General features: G+C 43.9%; 1 protein-coding gene across 1 annotated transcript in view; it reads right to left on the minus strand.

Annotated features, from left to right (window-relative positions):
* TCF7L1 (transcription factor 7 like 1) overlaps window positions 1–24,027 on the minus strand; it is a 157,397-nt gene that overhangs the window by 14,915 nt on the left and 118,455 nt on the right. The window contains exon 4 of the mRNA XM_019714549.3: window positions 5,336–5,419. Within this exon, the coding sequence (XP_019570108.2) occupies window positions 5,336–5,419 (84 nt within the window). The remainder of the gene's footprint in view (window positions 1–5,335; window positions 5,420–24,027) is intronic.

Raw genomic sequence — 24,027 nt, forward strand, 5'->3', positions numbered from 1 at the left:
TTTGGAGTCTTTTGGGTCTACACAGGAATACTGATGAGAAGAGGGAGAAATGGCCATTCTAAAAGGGAAGCCCCAGTTGACGACATGCTAAGCAGTCAGGCTTCTCGGGTCAAAGGTGGAGCAGCAGCAAGACAACCATTTCTTAGGAGGCTTCTAGGCAATCGCTCATCGGACACGAAGCTCCGTGAGTCGCTTTGGAGTGGCCGCTAATGCTGAAACAGGGTGCTTATTATTAAAGGACGCATTTGATCATCATCTAGAAAAGAAGTTACACGGGTGCATGGGCACATGCACACAGAAACAAGATGAAACAGCTATAAAACAAAACGTTTGTGAGTTGTGGGGTTATAGGTCTTTTTCTGTGCGCTTAGGCATTTTCTCAAGTGTTCTACACAGTACATGCATTACTTTTACGATTTAAAAAAGACTTAATTAAAAAAAAATCCTGGGGTGGCTGCTTAGCTCAGTTGGTCAGAGCGCGAGCTCTGAACAACAGGGTTGTCAGTTCGATTCCCACAAGGGCCAGTGAGCTGCGCCCTCCACAACTAGATTGAAGACAGTGACTTGAGCTGAGCTGCTGCAAAGCTGCTGGTGGGCGGCCAGATGGCTCAGCTGGTTAGAGTGCGAGCTCTTTTAACAACATGGTTGAAAACGGCGACTAGACTTGGAGCAGAGCTGCGCCCTCCACAACTAGATTGGAGGACAACGACTTGACTTGGAGCTGATGGGTCCTGGAAAAAACACACTGTTCCCCAATAAAATTAAATAATAATAATAATGATAATAAATCCTGAATCTGAAGAGGGATTAACCCAAGAGTAGAGAGAGGTTTTAGAAGGGTACATGAGTCTTTCCCCAGACCACTTATTCTTCCACTCATTTAACAAATGCTCCTTGAGGATCTCTACTCTGAGCCAGGCATTATGGCGCTAGCATTCCAGCGAGAGAGTGGAGGGAAAGACAGGGGCCGGGTACATGGGGCCACACTGAGGACTAACATATAAAATACCACTACTACTCAGCTTTTAGAGCTTGTTTTGAAAGCATAAAATCCAAGGAGTAATGATACTGAACTCCATCCCCACTATGGCCAAGTTATGGCTTGTTTATATACATCTCCGTAAGAGGCAGCTTGGACACACCTCACTGAATCTCGGCAAGTATGTAGGCAGTTTTCTGCATTTGCCCTTCTCCAGGGCAAACCTCATTTTAGAATATTTTGCTCATGATTCTAAAAGAAATTTCATCATCAAGTATTTTCATTTTTCTAATACAAAAGCCAGTGCCTGAATCTCCATGATGACTTTGTTAAACTGCAAGTGCTGCTTCTCCTTCTTTACTAGAGTAACCGGTGCCCAGTAAACTGGGATCATCTCTAAACTCCTCCCCGTTACCTCCCATTTACAATTAGGGCAACGATTCTCAACTCTGGTTGTCCCTGAGAATCTCCTGGGGAGCTTAAAAAACTAAGATACCAGCCTTACCCCAGACCAATTAAATCATATCCTTGGGAGACTAGATGACAAATTCTATAGGCTCCTTATCTCTATTACCTTTGCAATCTGTCCATTTGATCTGGCACCGAAGGCAGGACCTCATCTCCTCTTAGTTTGCTAATGAAATGGTATTTTAATTGTCTTTCCCTCTCTTAACAGTAGTGGCAGTGGTGCTGGTGATAGGAGTGAGCGAACAGTTACTGAGGGCTTACTTCCTGCTAGGCACCACTGCAAACCCATTACAATTCACTGGCTCATTTTCACACAACTCTCTGAGGTCAAGTCCTCTTTGAATTCCCATTTTATAGATGAGGAAACCAAGGCAAAGACAGATGAGGCAATTTGCCTGAAGCTGCACAAATAGAAAGAGGCGGAGTTGAAATTCAAACCCACAGCCTCCAACACTTATACCACCGCCCTCGGGTACCTCAGGTGTTGCTCCTACTACATATACATGTGTCTCAGAAGTTGGAAGGAGATGCTCAGACTCAAAAGTGAAAATGGTATTCTTCTCCCAACTTGGATAATTGCGAGTTAGTGGTAAGATTTTCTCCCATAAATTGTTCCTCAAGCTTTTGAGGCCTATTTCTGCTTTTCCACATTGAAGTACAGAGTATGATAATATATAGTTTACTAGAAAATTATCCATTTTGCTGTCTACAATGAAATTTATCAACTAGTTTATGCTTTTCCACTCAGACAAAATAAGGAGCCTCTACTCCCCCAAAATGCTGAATTAGTATCTGCAAAGCACACATTTGCAATGGTTGGGTGTTTGTTTGGCAGGTAGAGCTATGGGTATAGAACCTTATTGAGAGTTTAGGGATTTCATATATTGTTGTGTCACACTCAGATAATAAGTGAGGATGAGTAGCTGATTTATCGAGGAAAAGAGTCTAGAAAGCAAATGGAAGCTTAGAGAAGGCCAAGAACTGATGCTATATATTAATATAATCTCCTGGAGCCAATGAAAAAAAGATTATAGGAAGCAAAGGATTGTAAATACTGTCAGGTGTCACCTGTGCTGAGCAAAAGTAGGGGAAATTATTGGACTTAGGTATTAGATGACAAATGGAGAGCTGAACCAGGCTGCAATGGATTGGCAGAATAAATGATATGGGGATGGAGGTGGAAGGTCTGGCTTTTGTGTGAAAAGCTGGGCAGTAAACATTAGGAAGGAAATGGGATAATGCACACACACAGAGAAGGGCGGGATATAGGTTTATTTTATTTTGCAGAAATGAGTTGCTCTGTGCAACAGGGAAGGATGGGAAACTCAAAGAGTACATGTGTTAGTATATATATTTTTTAAATAATTGTTTTCTTTTTCAATTACGGTTGACACATATTATATTAGTCTCAGGTGTACAACACAGTGATTAGACATTTATATAACTTACAAAGTGATGCCTCCTATAAGTCCAGTACCCATCTGACACCCTACAGTTATTACAATATTAGCAACTACATTCCCTATGCTGTACTTTACATCCTGTGACTGTTTTTATACCTGGCAATTTGCACATCTCAATCTCTTTTTCACCCACCCTTCAACCCCACTCCCAAAATGTTCTCTTTATCTATGAGTTTGTATCTGTTTTGTTTGTTCATTTATTTTATTTTACTTTTTTCAGATTCCACATATAAGTGAAATCATGTGGTATTTGCCTTTCTCAGTCTGACTTATTTCACTTAGCATAATACCCTCTAGGTCCATCCATGTTGTTGCAAATGGAAACATTTCATTCTTGCTTATGCCTGAGTAATATTCCATTGTGTATATGTACCACTGCTTTATCCATTCATCTATCAATGGACACTTAGGTTGCTTCCATACCTTGGCTATTATAAATAATGCTGCAATAAACATAGGGGTGCATGTCTTTTTGAATTAATGCTTTGCATTCCTTTGGATACGTACCCAGAAGTAGATTGCTGAGTCCTTCTTTGCCACTTGTTATAGCCTGTGTTTTACTCATAAAGTCTATTTTGTCTGATATAAATATTGCTACCCCAGCTTTTTTTGTTTGTTTCCATTTGCATGAAATGTCTTTTTCCATTCCCTTTCTTTCAGTCTGTGTGTGTCTTTCGATCTGAAGTGCGTTTCTTGTAGGCAGCATATGTAAGGGTCTTGTTTTCTTATCCATTCAGCTACTCTATGCCTTTTGATTGGAGCATTTAATTCATTTACATTTAAAATAATTATTGACATGAATGTAGTTACTATCATTTTATTATTCATATTTTTTATTTTCTTCTTATTATTCTTAAAGAAGTCCCTTTAATATTTCTTGTAATACATGTGCTAATTTTAAGGGGAACCCATTTCCTCTAAAAGTAGATGGAGATTTTAGACAATGTGCAGAGAGACGGGATGAGGAGGGAAGAGAGGAGAGAGGGCCCTGCCATCTGGGTTTGCTGGAGTGGGCTGGGGGATGCCAAGAATGTGTGGGGGCAGCAAAGATTTGAAACGGTTATAGAGAGAGCTGCACCGGGAGGAGCAAAGCAAGGTCTGTGGCAGGGCGGATGTGGGATGGGATGCCAGGTCCTCCCGGTGACAGACTCACGCCACTAGAGGGCGCCCGTACCTTGCATTCCACCACCTGCAATGGGAATCTGGCCTATTCCTGGGGTGCTTGTTCAACAGGCTGCTCATGTCTTAGTGTCCGGGCAGGAACCTCTCAGGGGCAGCCTGCACTGGATGGCTGGTGCCGCCCCTCACTGCTCCCTACTCAGTCACTGGTCTCTCCCAGAAGCTGTGAAACAGCAGTTCTCACCCGTCTCCCCAGTAGATGGCTGTGACAGTCATCTGAGAACTACCCATGACATAGCTTTGTAAATTATCTTTCTATGTATATCTTCTTTCTCCTCAACTAGACTCTAAACTTACAATGAAAAGTACTACTGGGATAGCTTAAAATGTCCCGAACGCAAGGAAATAGTATGTCTGGGATTTGCTTTAAAACAACCTAGTGTGATGGGAGGGGGAATGTGGGTGAAGGGAAAAGGTGAAATTTTCTAGAATAAAATTGTAAAAACATCATGCGTTCCCAAGTCTGCTTGTCTCTAAATGGATACTATGTCATGCCAGCGGGGCTGCTTTTAACTGCACCTTCTATGATTGTGAGACACACTGTAACATGTTAACTTGTGAGGTGTATAGTCTTTAAGGCAAGAGTTGCCCTAAGCTCTTAAGAAAAGTCCAGGTAAGGGGAATGCCACTTTCCAAGGATCATCTCTTATTTGCTTTCAAATTCAGTCTGTTGCAAGTTGTTAAGGTGGTGAGGAGATCTGCTCGGGCCCCATTTCTCCTGTCTCCCAGGACCATGCAGACCTCCCTTTAGAGCCCGTGTTGCCAAAGGGCTTGGCAGGAGAGCCTTGGCTGCCCCATGGGGTTTTTGTTTGCACATGTCTCAATTCATTCTTTCCTAAAACATCCTGTACAGAAGAGCCTCTTCAACTGTTGCCTTGCAGCTCCGAGGAGAAGCAGAGGCTGAACGAGCTCGGACAGAGAGAGGAGACACTGCGGCCCCACAGAGGGCCTCCGGCAGCAGAGGGGAAGGACCAGGGTTACCAAACAGGGTTGGGCGGTGCTTCCAATCACACAACTTCCCAGGTGGTGTGTGTGTGTGTGTGTGTGTGTGTGTGTGTGTGTGTGTGTATGGAAGGCGTGCGGAAGTGCACAATCTAATCCCTACACCGCTGACTGTTCAGCGTGCTCACACACTGGTGGCAACACCAGCAGAGCCCAGCACTTACGGGAAGGTAGAGGGGACACAGAGACATGGACACAGTCAGCCAGAGTGGCCTTTCAGTATTTTAAGGAGAAACAAACTTACCAAGTGTGCTGGGGACGGAGACCTGGTGTCCTTGACTGTGCTGCCAGAGGGGACATCGAGGAGGGGCCATTTCATCTGCAGGTACTGCACAGGGGACAGAAAACACAGAGCAGCTGGTCAGAGGAGGCTTGGGGCGTCCAGGGAGAGCGGAGGAGCAATGTAGCCGGGCGACCGGCGGGTCAGGGACGTGACTCATATTCACGGCACACCTGCTTCCTGGACAGTGTCCACATGGTCAGCCCAGGGGAGAGCACACATGTATCATCACCACTGCCAGCACCCGTTCCCTCCATCACTTTGGGGGGATACACACAACCCCGTAAGAACCTGTCGGTGAGGATCAAGTCCTCCCTACTGTAGTCACGGGACAAGTAGGGCTCATCGAGGGAGCAAAGGCTCCCAGATGGTGATCGTGCCCCGTTCATTTCCACCTCTTACAGCATCACACACACAATGCTCCCTAAGAAATAGCCTCTCTAGAAGGATCTGGTGACTGAATGAATAAAACCATCTGCCGGACACTCACAGGGTCATGGGTAATACTGTTCATACTCAAGGGCACTGAACTTTACTTCATTATAGTGTTTCTCAACAACCTGCCTTTTCCCAGGTATTATTACAGAAAATCCAAGCCAAATAGCAAATCCTACACACACACACACACACACACACACACACACACACACACACACACACACACTTTAACCAAAACGCTTCTCCTTAACCGCAGGATGGCACAATCTTTGGCAAGAGCCTGGAGGGCAGTGAGTGGAGAAGCAGGGAGGGCGTGGGCGAGCCTACTGTGCTCTGCAGTTGTACATTCATGGGTTTAGGTTCCCACTCTGCCAGCGTAGGTTGTGTGACCCAGGACATGCGTCTTAATTCTGAGTCTCAGTTTCCTCACCTGTAAGGCGAGGCTATTATCATGAACTTTACAGGTTGTTAGAAGGATTAGGGACAATGTCAAGTATTAAACATGATGCTTTGCACGAGAGAGACACTTGTTTGATATATGGCAGCTATTAATTTTCATAAGCAAAACATTAGTCTTTGCCAGGAGCAAAAACACACGTGTTCTCTTAGTGCCAACACTGATATAGTGCTTCTGGGCAGTAGACCAGCTATGCAGACTCTGCAGAATTCTTGAGGCTACTTTGAAAATTAAATCTCTAATAGGAAATGGTGGCTCCAGGAAGAGTTTCATATGGAGACAGAAATCTTTGAGTTATCTTTTGCTCTGGTCATACATTTTCAGTGGAAAAAGTCATCATTTGAGCTAGAGCTATGTGCACGTTTCAGGAAAGTGAGATGGGCTGTGCCTCAGAAAGCCCCCATTTTTATTTTGAATTAATTTATTTTTTATTATTAGTCAGGTGTACAAAACAACACAATTAGACATTTACACACCTCACAAAGTGATAACCCCAAGTCTATTACCCATCTGACACCAACCTGGCTATTACAGTACCATTAACTCTATTCCCTATGACTCTATTGCCTATGCTGTACTTTACATCCTGTGACTATACGAGTATATAATTATAGTTGACATTCAGTATTATTTTGTATTAGTTTCATGTGTACAGCACACTGGTTAGGTATTTATATACTTAAGTGATCCCTTCATAAAGTATAGTACCCATCTGACACCATACACAGTTTTTACATTATTGACTCTTTCCCACACATCCCCGTCACAATTTTGTGACTACCAATTTGTATTTCCTAATCCCTTCACCTTTCTCACCGATCCCGCCAAACCCTTCTCCCATCTAGCAACCATCAGTTTGTTCTCTGTATCTATAAGTCTATTTCTGTTTTATTTGTTTATTCTGTGCTTTAGATTCCACATATAAATGACATCATATGGTATTTGTCTTTCTCACCTACTTATTTCATTTAGCATGATGTCCTCTAGATTCATTCATGTTGTGGCAAATGGTAAGATTTCATTCTTTTTTATGGCAGAGTAACCTAATACTCCATTATATAAATGTACCACTATTTCTTTATCCAATTGTGTGTTGGTGAGCATTTCCATACCTTGGCTATTGTGACTAGCGCTGCAGTAAACATGGGACTGCATATATATTTTTTGAATTAATGTTTTGGATTCCTTAGGATAAATACCCAGAAGTGGAATGAATTACTTGGTCATAAGGTAGCTCTATTTTTAATTTTTTGAGAAAACTCCATACTGTTTTCCATCATGGCTGCACCAATTTGCAATCCCACCAACAGTGCACAAGGGTTTCCTTTTCTTCACAGCCTCAACAGCACTTGTTTTTTTCATTAACTGATGATAGCCATTCTGACAGGAGTGAGGTGGTATCACATTGTGGTTTTTATTTGCATTTCTCTAATAATGAGTGATGTTGAGCATCTTTTGAGCATGTCTATTGGCTATTTGTATGTCTTCTTTGGAGAAATGTCTATTCAGGTCCTCTGCCCATTTTTAAATTGGATTGTTTGTTCTTTTGGGGTTGAGTTTTTAAATAAATTTTAGATATTATCCCCTTATCAGGTGCATCATTGGCAAATATCTTCTCCCATTCAGTAGGATGTATTTTCGTTTTGTTGATGGTTACATTTGCTGTGACAAAACGTTTTAGTTTGATGTAGTCCCATGTCTATTTTTTCTTTTGTTTCCCTTGCCCAAGGAGATATATCAGTAAAAATATTACTAAGGGTAATATCTGCCAATTTACTTCCTATGTTTTCTTCTAAGAGTTTTGTGGTTTCTAGTCTTACGTTTAAGTCTTTAATACATTTTGAGTTTCTTCTTGTATATGGCGCAAGAAGGTCCTGTTTCATTTTTTTGCATGTATATGTCCAGTTTTCCCAGCACCATTTATTGAACAGACTCACTTTACTCCAGTGTAAATTCCTGCTTCCTTTGTCATAGATTAAATGACCATATAGGCATGGATTTATTTCTGGGCTCTCTATTCTGTTCCATTGATCTATGTGTCTGTTTTTATGCCAGTACCATGCTGTTTTGATTACTACAGCCTTGTAGTATAATTTGATAAGTTGGAGTAATGCGATACCTCCAACTTTGTTCTTATTTCTCAGGACTGCCATGTCTATTTGGAGTCTTTTATGGTTCCATATAAATTTTAGGATTATTTGTTCTAGTTCTGTGAAACATGCCATTTGTATTTTGATAGGGATTGCATTGAATTTATAGATTCCTTTGGGTAGTATGGACATTTATCTATACTAATTCTTCCTATCCACGAGCATTGTATAGATTTCCACTTATTTGTATCTTCTTTAATTTCTCTCTTCAGCATCTTATAATTTGGAGTACAGATCTTTTACTTCCTTGGTTAAATTTTTCCCTAAGTATTTTATTTTTTTGGATGCAACTGTGAATGGGATTCTTAATTTCTCTTTCTGATAGTTCATTATTGGAGTATAAAAATGCAATAGATTTCTGAACATTCATTTTGTATGCTGTTACTTTACTAAATTCATTTATCAATTCTAATAGTTTTTTGGTGGAATCTTTGGGGTTCTCTCTATACAGTATCATGTCATCTGCAAACAATGACAGTTTTACTTCTTCCTTTCCCACTTGGAGTCCTTTTGTTTCGTTTTCTTGTCTGAGTGCTGTAGAACTTCCAGTACTATGTTGAATAAAAGTGGTGAAAGTGGGCATCCTTGTCTTGTTCCTGATCTTAGGAGGAATACTTTAAGCTTTTCTTCACTGACTATATTAGCTGTGGGTTTGTCACATGCAGTCTGACAGTTAAGTATGAGAACTCATCCTAGAAAAAGTGCTACATACTTCATTGCTGAACATCACTACTGTCACCTTCCGAGTACTCCCCTTGGGAAGCTATGCACTGACGCCAGCAACCTAGTCCATCCTGTAAAGCAATTTTGGAACTCTTTTTCTGGAATGGCTATCAGAGCTGTCATTGTATTATCCTTGATGTCCTGAATGTCATCAAAATATCTTCCTTCAATATTTCCTTTATCTTCGGGTAAAGAAAGAAGGCATTGGGGGCCGGATCAGGTGAGTAGGGAGGGTGTTTCATTACAGTTATTTGTTTACTGGCTAAAAACTCCCTCACAGACAAGTGCCCTGTGAGCTGGTTGGTGCATTGTCGTGATGCAAGAGCCATGAATTGTTGGCGAAAAGTTCAGGTCATCTAGCTTTTTCACGCAGCCTTTTCAGCACTTCCAAATAGTAAACTTGGTTAACTGTTTGTCCAGTTGGTACAAATTCATAATGAATAATCCTTCTGATATCAAAAAAGGTTAGTAACATCGTTGCAACAAGTTTGCGAATTTAATTGTCAGACCTCATATATGGCTTTTATTATGTTGAGATATGTTCCCTCTATTCCCACTTTGCTGAGAGTTTTTTCTTTTTTTATCATAAATGTATTTTGCTTTTTCTCCACCTATTGATATGACCAGGTGATTTTTCTTTTTCATTTTGTTTATGTGGTGTATATTAATTTATTTGCAGACATTGAACCAATGTTGTATCTCAGTAATAAATCTCATTTCATCATGTTGTATGATCTTTTTAATGTATTGCTGAATTCAGTTTGCTAATATTTTGTTGAGGATTTTTGCACCTATTTTCATTACGGATATCAGCCTCTAGTTTTCTTTTGTTTGTAACGTATTTGTCTGGTTTTGGAATCAGGGTAATGGTGGCCTCATAAAATGAGCTTGGGAGCCTCCCCTCCTCTTGGATTTTTTGGACTAGTTTGAGGAAAGGAAGTGTTAATTCTTTTTTGAGTGTTTGGTAAAATTCACCTGTGGAGCCATCTGGTCCAGGACTTTTGTTTGTTGGAAGCTTGTTGACTGCTGATATAATTTCATTGATAGTAACAAGACTGTTCAGATTTTCTGTTTCTACCTGAATCAGCCTTGGTAGATTGCATGCTTCTAGGAATTTATCCATTTCTTCTGGATTTTCCAATCTGCTGGCATATCGTTAGTTGCTTGTAGTATTTTCTTAAAATTTTTTGTATCACTATGTTATTGTAACTTCTTTTTCGTTTTTGATTTTATTCATTTGGGTCCTGTTTTTTTCCTTAATGAGTCTGGCTAAAAGTCTGTCAATTTTATCTTTTCAAAACAAGCTCTTGGTTTCACTGATCTTTTGTATTGTATTTTTAGCCTCTATTTCATTTATTTCCTCTCTGATCTTTATTGGTTCCTCCCTTGTATTCAATTTGGGCTTTGTTGGCTGTTCTTTTTCCAGTTCCCTCAGGTGTAAAGTTAGACTGTTTATTTGAGATTTTTCTTGTTTCTTTAGGTAGGCTTGCATTACTATGAATTTCCCTCTTAGGACTGCTTTTGCTGTGTCCCATAGATTTTTGGGTTGTTGTGTTTTCATTTTTGTTTGTCTCAAGGTATCTTTTGATTTCTTCGTTGATCTCCTTGTTGACCCATTCATTATTTAGTAGCATGCTATATAGCCTCCGTGTGTTTGTGTGTTTTTCAGGTTTTTTTCTTTTAATTGATTTCTAGTTTCATACCACTGCAGTAAGAGATGTTTGATATGATTTCAATGTTCTTAAGTTTACTGAGACTTGTTTTGTGGCCTAACACGTGATCTAGCTTGGAAAATGTTCCATGTGCACTTGAAAAGAATGTATATTCAACTGCTTTGGGGTGAAATACTCAAAAAATATCAATTAAATCCATGTGGTCCAGTGTGTCATTTAAGACTGCTGTTTCTGTGTTGATTTGCTTTCTGGAAGATCTGTCCATTGGTGTCAGTGGGGTATTAAAGTTCCCTACTATGATTGTGTTACTGTTGATCTCTGCCTTCATGTCAGTCAATATTTGTTTTATATATTTAGATGATCCTATGTTGGGTGCATAAATGTGTATTAGTGTTGTATCACCCTGTAGGATTGATCCCTTTATTATTATGTAATGTCCTTCTTTGTCTCATATAGTCTTTGTTTTAAAGTCTATTTTGTCCAATATAAGTATTGCTACCCCACCTTTTTTCTCGTTTCCATTTGTGTGAAACCCTTTGCTTTTCATCAACCACAAAACTTGACTGAGGGCAGGGACTGAGCTTTTAAAAAGGTGTCCACAGGCCAGAATAACAACCCAAGGACACATCTACGAGTGGCACAGACAGTAGGTGGGATGGGCCTAGCAGGCCTGGCTGTAAGAGACCAGGGAGGTGGGAATGAAAGAGGGTATTGGGGATCCCATGAATAAGGACACTCTTTCCACTCTGGGCCCTCTGGTACCCTGCACCCCCTTCATGCCTCACACTGAATCTCACTTCTGTCCCTGTCCTCTGATGATCATATCGTCTTCCTTCCTTCCCACCCCCACTCATCTCTCTCTCTACTCAGAGCCTTACTGGGATTTAAATGCTTTTGGCAAGTTAAAAAAAGCACTTGACAAATATTGGTATCATTAGTTAAAGCTAATTCCCTTGGTGAGTAACAACATCTGTGCCACGCTGGCAGTTTTCAAAGCATTTTCATACACATAACCCAGGTTAATCTTCACAGTAACCCTGCTATGTGACAAGTGAGGATGACTGTCCCAAGTTTTCACATGAGGTAATGGACGTAAATACAGGGTAAATGACGCCCAACTTTATGATGAGAGCTGGAGCTGGAGCTGAGGTCTCTCAACCTCAAACCCCACACTTTTCACTATAACATGAATCATTAAGCTTTTCATGACACTATCTTCTTAAACACCCCACCTCCCATTCCAGCCTTTTCTTTGCTCTGATGGGTTTTTCTCTCTCCTTTCTGCCTCGAACAGGGCTGACCATGCAGAAGCTGAATGAAGATATACACGTCAATGTTTTCCTGTAGAGACACTTGAGGTGGCCAGATCTTACACTTAAGTGCTAAACATTACATTCATTTCTCCAAAAGCAATAACCTGAATATTTCCATTTGTTCTAAGTATCAGGTGCTAATGACAAGTGTCCCACCCCATCCCTGCCCCAAACACAACAGAGGGCTCCTAAAATTCATCAGCTCTACTAGCATCTGGTTCCCTATTTAGAGTCATAAAGATAAACACTCAACACTCTTCATTCTTGTTGGCTTGCCAAGGATGTTCTTACATCATATGGGGGTGGCCCACAGGAGTCTATCCTACTTTGGGATAATGTTAGAGTTTTGGGTCTTATCAGGTGACCTTAGGGGTTGCTAGGCTTGTAGGATTCTAGCACAGGGTTTCTCAACCTCGGCACTACTGACATTTTGGGCCGGATAATTCTTTGTTGTGGGATCTGTTCTGTGCACTGCAGGATGTTCAGCAGCATCCCTGGCCCCTGCCTACTCCTGCCAATTTGTGATAACGAAAAATGTCTCCAGACTTTGCCAAAATTGCCAACCAATGAGAACCACCACTCTAGTGGCTGAGGAGCTGGTACTCAATATACTATGAGTTGCACGAGGGTCTGTCTGCCTTGGTACTGGGGCTATCAAAGTACAAACACACAATAACACACGCTCATAGTAAGAACTTTTAGTAACAGCTACTGTTTTGGTTATCTACCATGTGCTTGGCACTTTACCTACTTACCAGGATGTCTAGACTTCTGGTGGGAGAAGACCACACTGGCCTCTTCTTCAGGGTCCACTCTCACTCACTGACTTTAACAAAGACTTGGAAGCTTGGAAGGTGGGTAGAAATCTTTAGACTTGTCTGGCCCCTTACAGACCTGTTAGACAGGTGGGGAGAGGTGGTTCTGGGAATAGTGGCCTAGGACCCTTCCTGCTCCAGCCCATCCTGCGGGTGGCGGGGAGTGGTGCATGTATGTAAAGAGGGATGCATTCTGGGAGGTAGGGTAATGGAGGATGGTCACTTCTTTTGTACATTTCTGCCTTTTTAAGATTTTGAAACAAGTGACGAAGATCGGGGTGGTGTTGGTGGGGGGAGGCCTATAAACACATTGGAGCCTCCTGAGCTTGGCCACAGAAAGCCACTGGATTGCAGTTCTGAAGGAAAGGAGTATTCCAAAGGGACAGCCGAGCTTCCCAGAACCATGAACTGGGGCAGAGGAGCCAGCAACATCCCCTGTACTCCTCCCCTACCTCAGCACCACAAATTTGGAGGTGGTTGGGCAATTCTGAATCTCTAGGTCAGGCCCAACCCAATGTTTAGTAGAAACAAAGCTCTTCTTGGTTGTAATTATCATGTGAGCCAGCGCCACAATAACTCTGGGGGAAATCACTCATTGGTGGGAGCATGTCCTTGGGTATTAAGAGATGTGTGGCTGAATCTAGACTCTTTGCACAGTGATGGCATATGGGCAAATTAAAACTGCTGCTTTCTCCAAGACCAGTCTAGGATCCAACCAACTGGCCACAATGGGTCTGACCAGTATATCATGGCCAGGCTGCAGGACATGGTAAAGATGGTCCAGCTACACCACCCTCCTGGGGATGCTCTCTGGAATGTAAAACGTGGTACCTGTGTGGCGTCAATGCAACTGATGACCAGCCAGGCAGTAGAAACGGTCACTGCTTATGGGATGCTGTCAGTGGGATAAGTAGTCTCTCTGATACTCAAAAACAGAAAGAAAAACACCAGACCCACCCAAATGGTGAATACTACTACCCTCGATTTATACGGGCTGCTTAATATGCTCCAGTGTGTTGTGACTATCCGAGTTAAGACAGATATGCAGTTTCCCATCTTATTGAATCTGGGAAACTCTTTTGAGGAACAGGGTTTTCCATAGAACACACTTGGGGAAATTCTGCCTTTGTGGTTCACATTTAAGTAAACTGAGACTGTGGTTTAGACCTTGCTAAGGAAAGATGATTCTGTTCCTATTTTTAAATCATTTTCACTGGCACAGTGCTGGATTCTCTCAGGATCTACTAAAACGGTCGTGGTGTTTCTCTTACTCGACTCAGTCCTGAGATGTACACACAGTGATGGGCTTCCTTACAGGAAAGCACCCTTATGTTCCCCAGGTAAACCCTACCTGGCCATGGTGGCTTGTTTGTTCATGTCCTATACTGTGGAATGCTAACCATAAGCGTTTGGAGATTTTTACTTCTGCATTCCTAAGTAAGAGTGAACATAAGATTTCTTTTTTTGTGACATCTTTATCAAGTTTGCTATTGATGCCATTTTGGTTTTATTATTTATAAGGGGTGCTGCTCCTCTTTAATGTTCTGGGTCCATTTCTGCTTCTCGGGCCCCCCCAGTGCCCACCTTGGGGTGATTACTTCGGCCAGGCCAGCTGCTTCTGCTGGACTCAGGTCTCAGGAAGGGTCCCTATGAAGGGTGCTCTCGTGGGAGCCAGAGCCCCTTTTCCTGCAGAGAGGCGGAGACTCGGTCCTACAGAATCCCTGCTGAGCTGGAAGACTGTGTAGCAGATTAATTGCAGCTGTGCCCTGGAATTTCCCCAACATACAAATCTTCATGATGTAAAACAGCTGGGAGGAAATCCCAGCATGCCCTGTATAGAGGCAGAACTGCCAATGAGCTACGGGGATTAACCCTCCGCCTCCCAGAAGGTAGGGCTACTCCCTGCTCCCCCCCACCGTCCTAAGCTTGCTACGGTGTGGACAGGACTCTCAGTGCCGCCCACATTCTCCCCATTCACACATTCTCACAGAAAACCGTTTAAGCAGGGCCCGGGCAAGAGAGGAAGCAAAGCTTCACGTTACAGAATCAATAGCAGTGCTCCCAAAAGGGGCGCACTAGAGTTGGAAGCAAGGAAACAAGTCACCCCCAAAACACTTCCCAGGTGAGAACACCCCACCCCACAGACTTCCTTCTGCTTCTCCTGGGTGGGAGGGACAGGCCTGGTGCAGAAAGCGTGAGCCGTTTTCTCTAGCTTTTCAGTCTTTCCTGCCTCTCTGGTCCCTAATGGTAAACAGACTCTGGGATCCTAGGGCCTGGACCCCTTTAATAGGGAAGAGAGGCGTTCCCAGACCTCCCTCTCAGAAAATTGTGCGGTGCATGCCGCCACCCAGGAAAACAGGCTAGAAACCCAACCTTGCAGACAGACAGCTGTCCTCAATGCAGCCATGAGGACATAGTGCAAAATGCTCTTCGCTTCTTTGAAAGGCAACTTTTAACATCAAGAATCATATTATAAATGAAAAATGTGAACACGTGATCAGTTTCCCCTAACTCTCCATTCTGCTATAATTGGGGATGAAACCATCTCTCACCAAGACTACTGCAATGTTTTCCCAAACTCTGTAAGAGGTTACACTTCTAAAAAACAACCTATCAGACCTCTTCTCTGATTAAAATGCTTCTCTGGTTGGCTGCTGGGTCAAGGGGTACTGATCAGCAATCGGGCCAACCTATCCTTCTGCTTCAGCCCTCACGGCTCCCCACCCCCAACACCAGCTGCACTACGGTTCTTACAACACTCCGAATGTGCCATATTACTCGGCTGGTCCCTGGCCTGGTGTATCCTTTACTTGTAGGAAACGAACTGCTTCTTCAAAACCCAGCACCCAGGTCCCCTTCCTGGACAAGCTTTGCCCAGCTCCTCACAGGACTCACTCCCTCTCCCCTCTGTGCCCTCTGTGCTAGGTGTTCCCATGGCACTCAGCATGCGGGGTGATTATCCATTTGCAAATTCTGTCTGTTCTTTGGACTGGAAGCTCAAGGGTCAGGTCCACACCCCTAATTCCTCACCCAGAAGCCAGCATTCATGATGTTTCCAGACCCTGTCCCACCTTGAGTTTCAGCACATTATCAACGTCATGAGTCCCAATTCCCACATCTGTAACACTGGATGGTCCAGCCCCTTCCAAATCCTTTAGAGACATGGAACACATACAATGGAACCCCTTTCACTCTTGAGCAATCGGTTTTCACATTAATTGGCTTAGTATTGCCAAGAATTCACAAATGTGGCTTGGAGGCTGTGCCCCCTACCCTGCCAGTTCCTGGAGGCCTGTTTAAGAGCCTCTATCTTCTGCCAAAATGGACATGAGCGGATCTAAATTTGAAAATATACCAATATGAACTAATTAGCGAAGAGATAGAAAGGCTTTCCCAAGTGGAAACAAGTATTTAGTTTTCAGGAGTCACTGGAGAAGATAAAATGAAAGTATTAGGGAACTGGTTCCCAAACATGATGGATTAGACACCGTTCCAGGAGCAAACAGTATAGAAAATAAGGTTTACACTCCTATCCCTTATTTCCTTTTCTAAAGGTGAGTAGTTTCTGCATTTGCTTCGTTTTGTAAACGACACTAAATCCCAAACACCATCACCCTTTGTGTTTTATTCACGTTGAGACGGTTGGATTCCTTCTTGAGGTTTTGTTGATTGGGGAGTTGTTTCAAATAAATCCAATCAGTAAATTGATAATGACCCCAAATAAGCGACTTTTTAGTTTAACACGACAAAAATAATTTTCCTTGGAAAAGTTCTTTAGAACCACATTTTCGTAGTGCTTTAAACCAATGAAGTGACTTTTTTCTTTCTAGCACCTGTCACAGCATTGAGGCAACAAATCTTTTTGGAGCCCCTCTGGACACTGGCAGCAGAGGAACTCCAAAAATACATCATGACTGAATAGTAAACTCAAAAGTAAGAGTGGGTTGGTTGGGTTTAAATTTCCCCATAAACACCTATTTCCTTCTCTTTCCCCCAATAATTCTCTTTCTTTCCTGGATGGCCTCAAAGTATTCTCTTCCCCTCCCATTTCAGAAAATCTGGCAGCTTCACCTACCAGCCTTGATCAAAGGTTTGTTTTTAAAAATTGTCTTCCCCCAGAGGATAACTTCTAGTGGTGGAAGGACAGACAGCGTACAGGAGGCAAGAGACCAGGGTTCTAGGCTCTGGACTCGATCATCTCACCTTTAAAATGGGGATATTTTACTTCATTGGCCTGGAGGCAGGGACCTGGACCAGATGGCCTCCTATGGAACAAAAGAAATCCAATGCAGCTGTTTGTTTAAACCACAGTGGGTTTCTGGGAAGGGAGACTGTTGAGGTGCTCAATAAATACAGCATCAGGAACTCCAGCTGATCCCCATAAACAAATTGTGTACCTGAGGAAGTTACCTCACCTCACGGAACTTGTGATGTCTCACCTGTAACATGGGAATAGCAGCTGGCAGGGTAATTATCTCACGTATGTCAGCCACTTAGGAGAGGACCAAGCAGAGTGCTGGGCATGTGATGAGCTTTTAAGAAACGTGTTTAGTCACTAACATTTAAAGTTATTTCTGTTCAACAAGCCTATGGCCCGAACTTTACCCAAAGACAGGGAAGAGCTGACTAATCTCCAGTTTGGCCACCCACTCATCTCTGAGTGCTTTGGGATGAGCGAGGTCCTGTTCAGTGATATGTGGATAAATGCTTAACAACTGGCTCTCTAGGCAAAAACACAAACACAAACCCTGCTTTGTAGCATGTGCTGGTATCCACGGGGTAAACAGTCCCACCATGGACGATTTCAAGTGACCACGGGAGCCCCTGATGGCAGTGTTGGGAAGAGATGCTAAGCACTGGCTGGGTGGCGGCTGGCGCTGGCACACCACTGCCTGTGGGCAGGAGCTGAGGGGAGTCTCAGCTTCTGCTGCTGGGACTGACGGCTCTGTTCAGATGGCTCTAGAAAGCTGACACACAAGGGCCTCGGTGAAAGTGGGCCCAAGGTCTCGATGCAGAGCTGGACACTAGGTCAGTCACGTCTTCCTGGCAGTTTCTGCGCTCACTGACCTACAGTGAACACACAACAGAGAAACTTCTTCATAGGAACTGGCCGTGACCGCCTGGTCTTCCTCTCCCTGAGCTGAACCCTGCCGCACACTTCCTCCTCTCCCTGTGGCATGGGCCTTGTCACAGCCACGTCCTGTGTGTATTGACAGGACGCCCTCCCATCAGGGGAGACCACCTGTCCTGGTCCATACTGTGGCCTCTGCCGTGCACAGATGCCGCCTGCCCCCCATCTTGTTCACCCAGCAACATGTTAGAGCTGATTCCACATCAGTATCTAGAAAGCTGCCTCATTCTGTGGAACAGCAACCCAGTACCCACTGCATGGAGGTACCACAGCCACCGAACAGCCCCATATTCACAGACATGTAGGTGCTTCTGAGTCTTCTGCTGCACTGAATACCCTGGAACACTCATCATCTTGCTCGTGTATGAAGGCACTTGTAGGATACACTTCCAGCTGTGAGGGGAATCGCTAGGTCAGAGGCAGGCACATTTGGGTTTTGAGAAGTATTAGCAAATACCTCACAAAATACACTGACACCAGCAACACGAGAGCGCTAATTTCCCACACCCTTGCCCACAGTGTTATTAAACTCATTGAGCTTTGTCAAACTGACAGGCGAAAAACAGCAGTTCATTGTTGTTTCAATTCCCATTTCTCTTGTCGTAAGTGAGGCTGGGAACTGTCCCATGTACAGGTTGTGATGTGAAGGAAAAAAGATGTGTGTGGCCAAGAGGCAGTGTGCTCACCATACACTGGGGGCAGGGATGGGGTGGGAATGAGTGTGGAACCTGCAGGTGTAGAGGCAGGCGTGGGTGGGACATTGGGGGACGCATCTCTGTGGCTCCTCAGAATTTACAAAGGACAGGGCAACCTCTACTGTGTTTCACCTTCACTCAGATGGAAGAAGGGCAGATCTGACAGGAGTGGAGGGCCCAGTCTGGCGTGTATAGGGGAGGTGGCACAAGCCCCAGAAACCGCTGTGTGTCGTGTCGTGGTGAAGTGGGCAGCTGGTGCCTACCTACGCTTTCTCGTTCTCCCTCCGTCCCTTCCCCATCCTTACACAGGCCGCTTCCACTTCCTCACCACCTTCCCATCTGTTCCTCAGCCCTCACCAATCTGGCTTCCATTCCAGTCAGTTTACTGTCCCCATTACTGCAAGGCCACTGATGACTTGAGAAAGAAAATGAAGGCAATTGACCTTTCATCTGCCAAATCCTACAGGTAACTCTCAGGCCTCATCTTACTGGGCAGCTCTGGGCAAACACGCTTCCTGTCTAGAAGCCCTCTCCTCCCCGCGGCCTGTGCTTTTAGGTTCTGTGTGTTCTCTGGTTGAGCTCCATTTATTGACCTGAAGAAGAGTCTCGGGCAGACTGTTCAGTGAGAAGACCCGGTTGTAGAACCTAGGACAGTCACCACCATGTTATCCCTGGGTTTTAGCATTTCAGGCAATTTTCTGACTTTCTTCTTTGTGCTTTTCTTAATTCATCTGAAATGTTTACAATGACCATGTATTGTATCATTGCAACTGTAAGCACAGCTATTAAAAGTAACCCCAGATTAGTTTCTTTCATTCCCCAACTCTTCAGTTTACCCAACTACAGACTTCAAAATCGGCCTTAATGTCTTTATTTGCTTCCCCCCCACTTGATGGCCACCAAGTTCTGTGAATTCTCTGTATCTTTCTAAATCTGAGGGATTCCGGCCCTATTTTGTGGCTGGGCCACTGCAGCAGCCTTCTGTCTGCATCTGGTCTCCTGGCTCCAGACTTTGAATCCAGGCAGCACTTGGGGGTAGCCACCCAGCCTGATGGCGGTGGGTGGTAGGCTGCAGGTCACCTGGCCTCCGTGTCTGTTGTCCCCATCAAAGAACAGGCAGGTAGATAGAGATTAAGGGGTCCCCATCCTCTTCCACATTGTTACCACCGCTCTGGTCTCCCTCCCCATGTCTTCACTTGCCCCTAGGAATATTCTTCTAAAACACAAAACTATGCTATTTAAAGCTAGCAGGTGGCTTCCCATTCTCACAGAACTGATCAAGATGCAGCGAACGCTCTGTACAGAGCACTTCATAAATGTTTCATGGGCACCTCCTCCATAAGGTGGCTGTTTGTGTGCATGATATGCCATAGGAAAGATCTAGTTTTTTTAAGCGCATAAATAACCAGAATACAAGTCAGCAAATGACAGGTTCAGAGAAGGGCAGGATCACAGTGGGCGGCATTCTCACGGAAAAACTGAAGATTTCATACAGGGGTAGCATCTGAGTTGGGTCGTGCAAGGCAAGATACACTTCTGTAGTCATTTTACTTTTCAAAGCATTTTATGTTAATTATCTCATTTGATGTAATGGGCCCCTAGATATAGATAAAGCAGGTATTATCCTCATTTTAAAAATGGGGAAACCAAGCCTGCTGGAAGCTTCTGGATTTACCCAAGGTCATGAACTAGTTGATGGTCTGGTTGGCATTAGAATACAGGGCTTCGGGCTTTTATGGTATGACTCAAAGGGTATACGAGGGCCTGCTTTTTTACTTCTAAAAGCTTCCATCTCATCTTGGAACCTTGGGATAGCAAATATGGGGCACGGGTGCTGCCACCCCTCCCTGCTGTACCCATGACAGACACTGAGGATGGATCCTGGCACTCTTCTCTAGCAATGTCGGGATGTCCTCAGAAGCTCAACCTAGTAGACCAGGCACTCACTGACAGCTGGTTAAAATTCCTCTGTGAGGTGCAGTCTATTTATTCTCTGGTTTAAGCCTGAAGGTAGATAAAGATATTCCAGCTGGTGAGCAGGAGGCTGAGAGCAGGAGGCTGAGAGCAGGAGGCTGAGAGCAGGAGGCTGAGAGCAGACCTCAGGAGCATGGCTCTACTGGCTGGCACGTGAGGGCTAAGTTCCTGAACAGAAGTGAGGAGCCACAAAGAATGTGACTGGACAGCAAAACCAGTTATGATTTGCAGAAAACCCATTGACCAAAAGCGGGCCTGGGAATTCTGAAGTGTATGGATTTTGCCCTGTGGGAGGAGAAGCTGGAAAGCATCCCAGGTATTGAGGAGAAAGGAAGCAGGATCTGTGTATAATCAATGGGGAACAGGAAGCGCTTATCTTGGGCCAGTAAAATACACAAAAGAACAGCCAGGCAGCCTGGAGCTGCCTCCCAGCACACAGAGCTTCAGAAGCTTCTCCTTCGGGCCTGCAGGCCCAGCAGCTGGCCAAAGTCAACAACTCCTGGGCACCAGGAAATGGGAAATGTCTGAGGAGGTCCCTCAATAGATGGGCAGTTCTGGGCGAGATCTCTGACCCCACAGGCGAGAGAGGATGCTAAGAATAAGGCCACACCAACCACCTCTATGCAGGACCACCCCTCCTGACAAAGAGCCTGAAGGACAGGTTCTGGCACCCTACCCTAGGGTGCGTGTAAGTGTGTGTAAATGAGTGGATTAGTCACTTACCTCGAACAACAAAAGGATTCTGCATTTATACTGAAGTAAGGGCAAGGAACTTAGGATACGCCAGTGGGAGGGCTAAGAGATTAACATTTATTGTGGAGCGTCTGTAAGCAGATAATTTATGTTATCACAGCACCCAAATTCATCATGCCTCCTTCTACTCACTTCATGAAAGGGTGTTGCACCATATTCTCAATTCCCATCTCAATGCTGTTACATAACATCTATTTTTTAGTATTTAAACTATTCGCTGTAAGAGGACCAGCCACCCCCGAGTTCCACTTTTTAAAGTGGGGAAAAGTGAGTCAATTCAAAGAAAAATATGAAGTAAATAGTATTGGTGCTATGAGGCAAAGATTATGCGAATAAGTGACATTTGAGGAACACTGTTGTAGAACCGTGTTTACGGCCATCCAGAGGCTTTGGCAAATTACGGGTGAGGGTATTCCCAGGAACGGGAAGAAGTTCTCCACACAAACCCCAAAATATCAACATGTCCCAGGACACACCATTATTTTCTTCCCAAATGCTTCTTACCAGACCCACCATCCTCTTGTGAACTCCTAGGTGATAATCGCAGAAATCTTGCCCTCCACCCTCTTCCTCACTGCTGCCTAGCCAGCCACGAAGTCCTGCCTACCGGCTGCCACGGTATTTTCTCCTCTCTCCCACCCCCGACCATGCAATGGCTCCCAACCTTTCTCTCCTTGCACAGCCTGCTGCCCCACTGACTTTCCTGCCCATAGCCAGACTCACGGACCCTCCCCCATTTCCCCCTCAGCTACTTGGCCACAGAAACCAAATCTTATTTGTCCCTTGGGTCCCCACAGCCCTTGGCATGGCACATCATTTGTGAGAGGTGCTTGATGACTATTGCAGGGTGTTTTAGAGTTCACTGAATTAGAGACACAGGTGTCCCTCCCAGCCAGCTCTAGGTAGAAATGTATCCAAAGACCAAAGGCTAAATCAGTGGCCATGCTCTTGGAGTTGTCACCAGACACCCTAATCTTGTTGGCCTAGGGCGAGAGCAGTGATAACAGCAGCCTTCTGGGAAGGCAAGAGATAGAGTGAATGGGTCTGTCCACTGCTGATAAAGACTCCATTTATTTATATCAATAGGATCGATCAAACAAACATTCACTGATATCATACCTGCTTCCAAGTATTTTTACATTTTCCCCTACAGTTTATATATTGATTCTAAAAAATAACCTGATACATCCTAGCTCTTCTGTGGCTGAGGCCATGATGCTGGATTGTGTTGCTCAGCCCTGCTGTGGGATTGAGCATTTCTGAAATTCATATTCTGTCTGACATTGGTATCATTTCAGGTAAGCAGATAAATAGGTGTGAAAGCCAAGGACAAAGGACAGCAAACTGTCTACGTGGAAAAGTAAACAGATCTCTTTAAAGATAACATTTGCTGATTAGTTACCTTGTGTCACGCACGTACCAAGCTCTTCCCACGTGTTATTTCATTTAACTCGCATGGCCTTAAGTTGCTGCTGTTATTATTTGCATCGTACGGAAGAGACTAAGGTCCAGAAAGGTTAAGCATGGTGCCCAAGTCCTGTCATCCTGAAGGCCACACTGGTAATCTTTTCACTATACTGATGCTGGAAGAGAAAGAAACCACACCGCTCCTCCAGCCCATCCTGGCACTTCTCAGAGGACACTCAGGCCACCGCCAGAGCTGGAATTACAACAACACACGTGTCCTGGCCCTTAGTTGCAGAACAGCTAGGTTGGATCAGGTTATTTTTTACAACCAACATATAAACTATAAGGGAAAATATAAAAATAATTGGAAGGGGATGAAATATCACCCTAAGCAAATCAATATTATGAATGCCAATCAGCAACTCATATAACACACAACAAAGGAATAATTGTATTATTCAAGATTTAATTATGGAGAACTGGAAGGCCTTCTGAGTGTGGTCATGGCTCCACACTGCCCTCTGGGGTTCCCACGCACACAGGGAAGCAGGCTGGCCAATGAGGGGGGACAAAGGCTCTGGATAAGGATACATGCCACATTGAAAACCAACCACATCAGGGAAAGGCTTTAGCTATCCCAGAGGCAGTGACCTCGTGGGTCAGACAATAAAGATCCTTTAGGGCCACTTACCCAAGCACTCAAGGAAATTCTCTGGGCTCCATTTCCATTTGTTTGTAGAATTTAAGATAAAGAAGTTATGAACTCAGTAATGAATTAAAATACTTTGAGTCCGTCAAATTGGCAAAGGCTTTTCTCCTCTTTAACACCATGGGCACGTTTTCATATCCCCCTGGTGGGAGAGTAAATTAGCAAACCTTTCTTGTGCAATTTGGAGGTATGTATCAAGTCTTCCAAAGGCTTCCCACCCCTGGAATGTATCCGAAACAAATAATTACGCATGTGGGCAAACTATAGCTGCAAGAATGCTCACTGAAGAGCTGTTCATAATAAAATAGCCAAAAGATATTAAGTATATCATGCTACAATTAGGATATCTGAATTTATGAAGTAGGTGAATACTCATAGACATGGAAAGGTGATTACTTTATACTATTAAGTGAAAAAG

This window comes from Rhinolophus sinicus, chromosome 2 (genome assembly GCF_057876585.1).
Source record: "Rhinolophus sinicus isolate RSI-liver-muscle chromosome 2, RSI-T2T, whole genome shotgun sequence".
NCBI classification, from domain to species: Eukaryota; Metazoa; Chordata; class Mammalia; order Chiroptera; family Rhinolophidae; genus Rhinolophus; species Rhinolophus sinicus.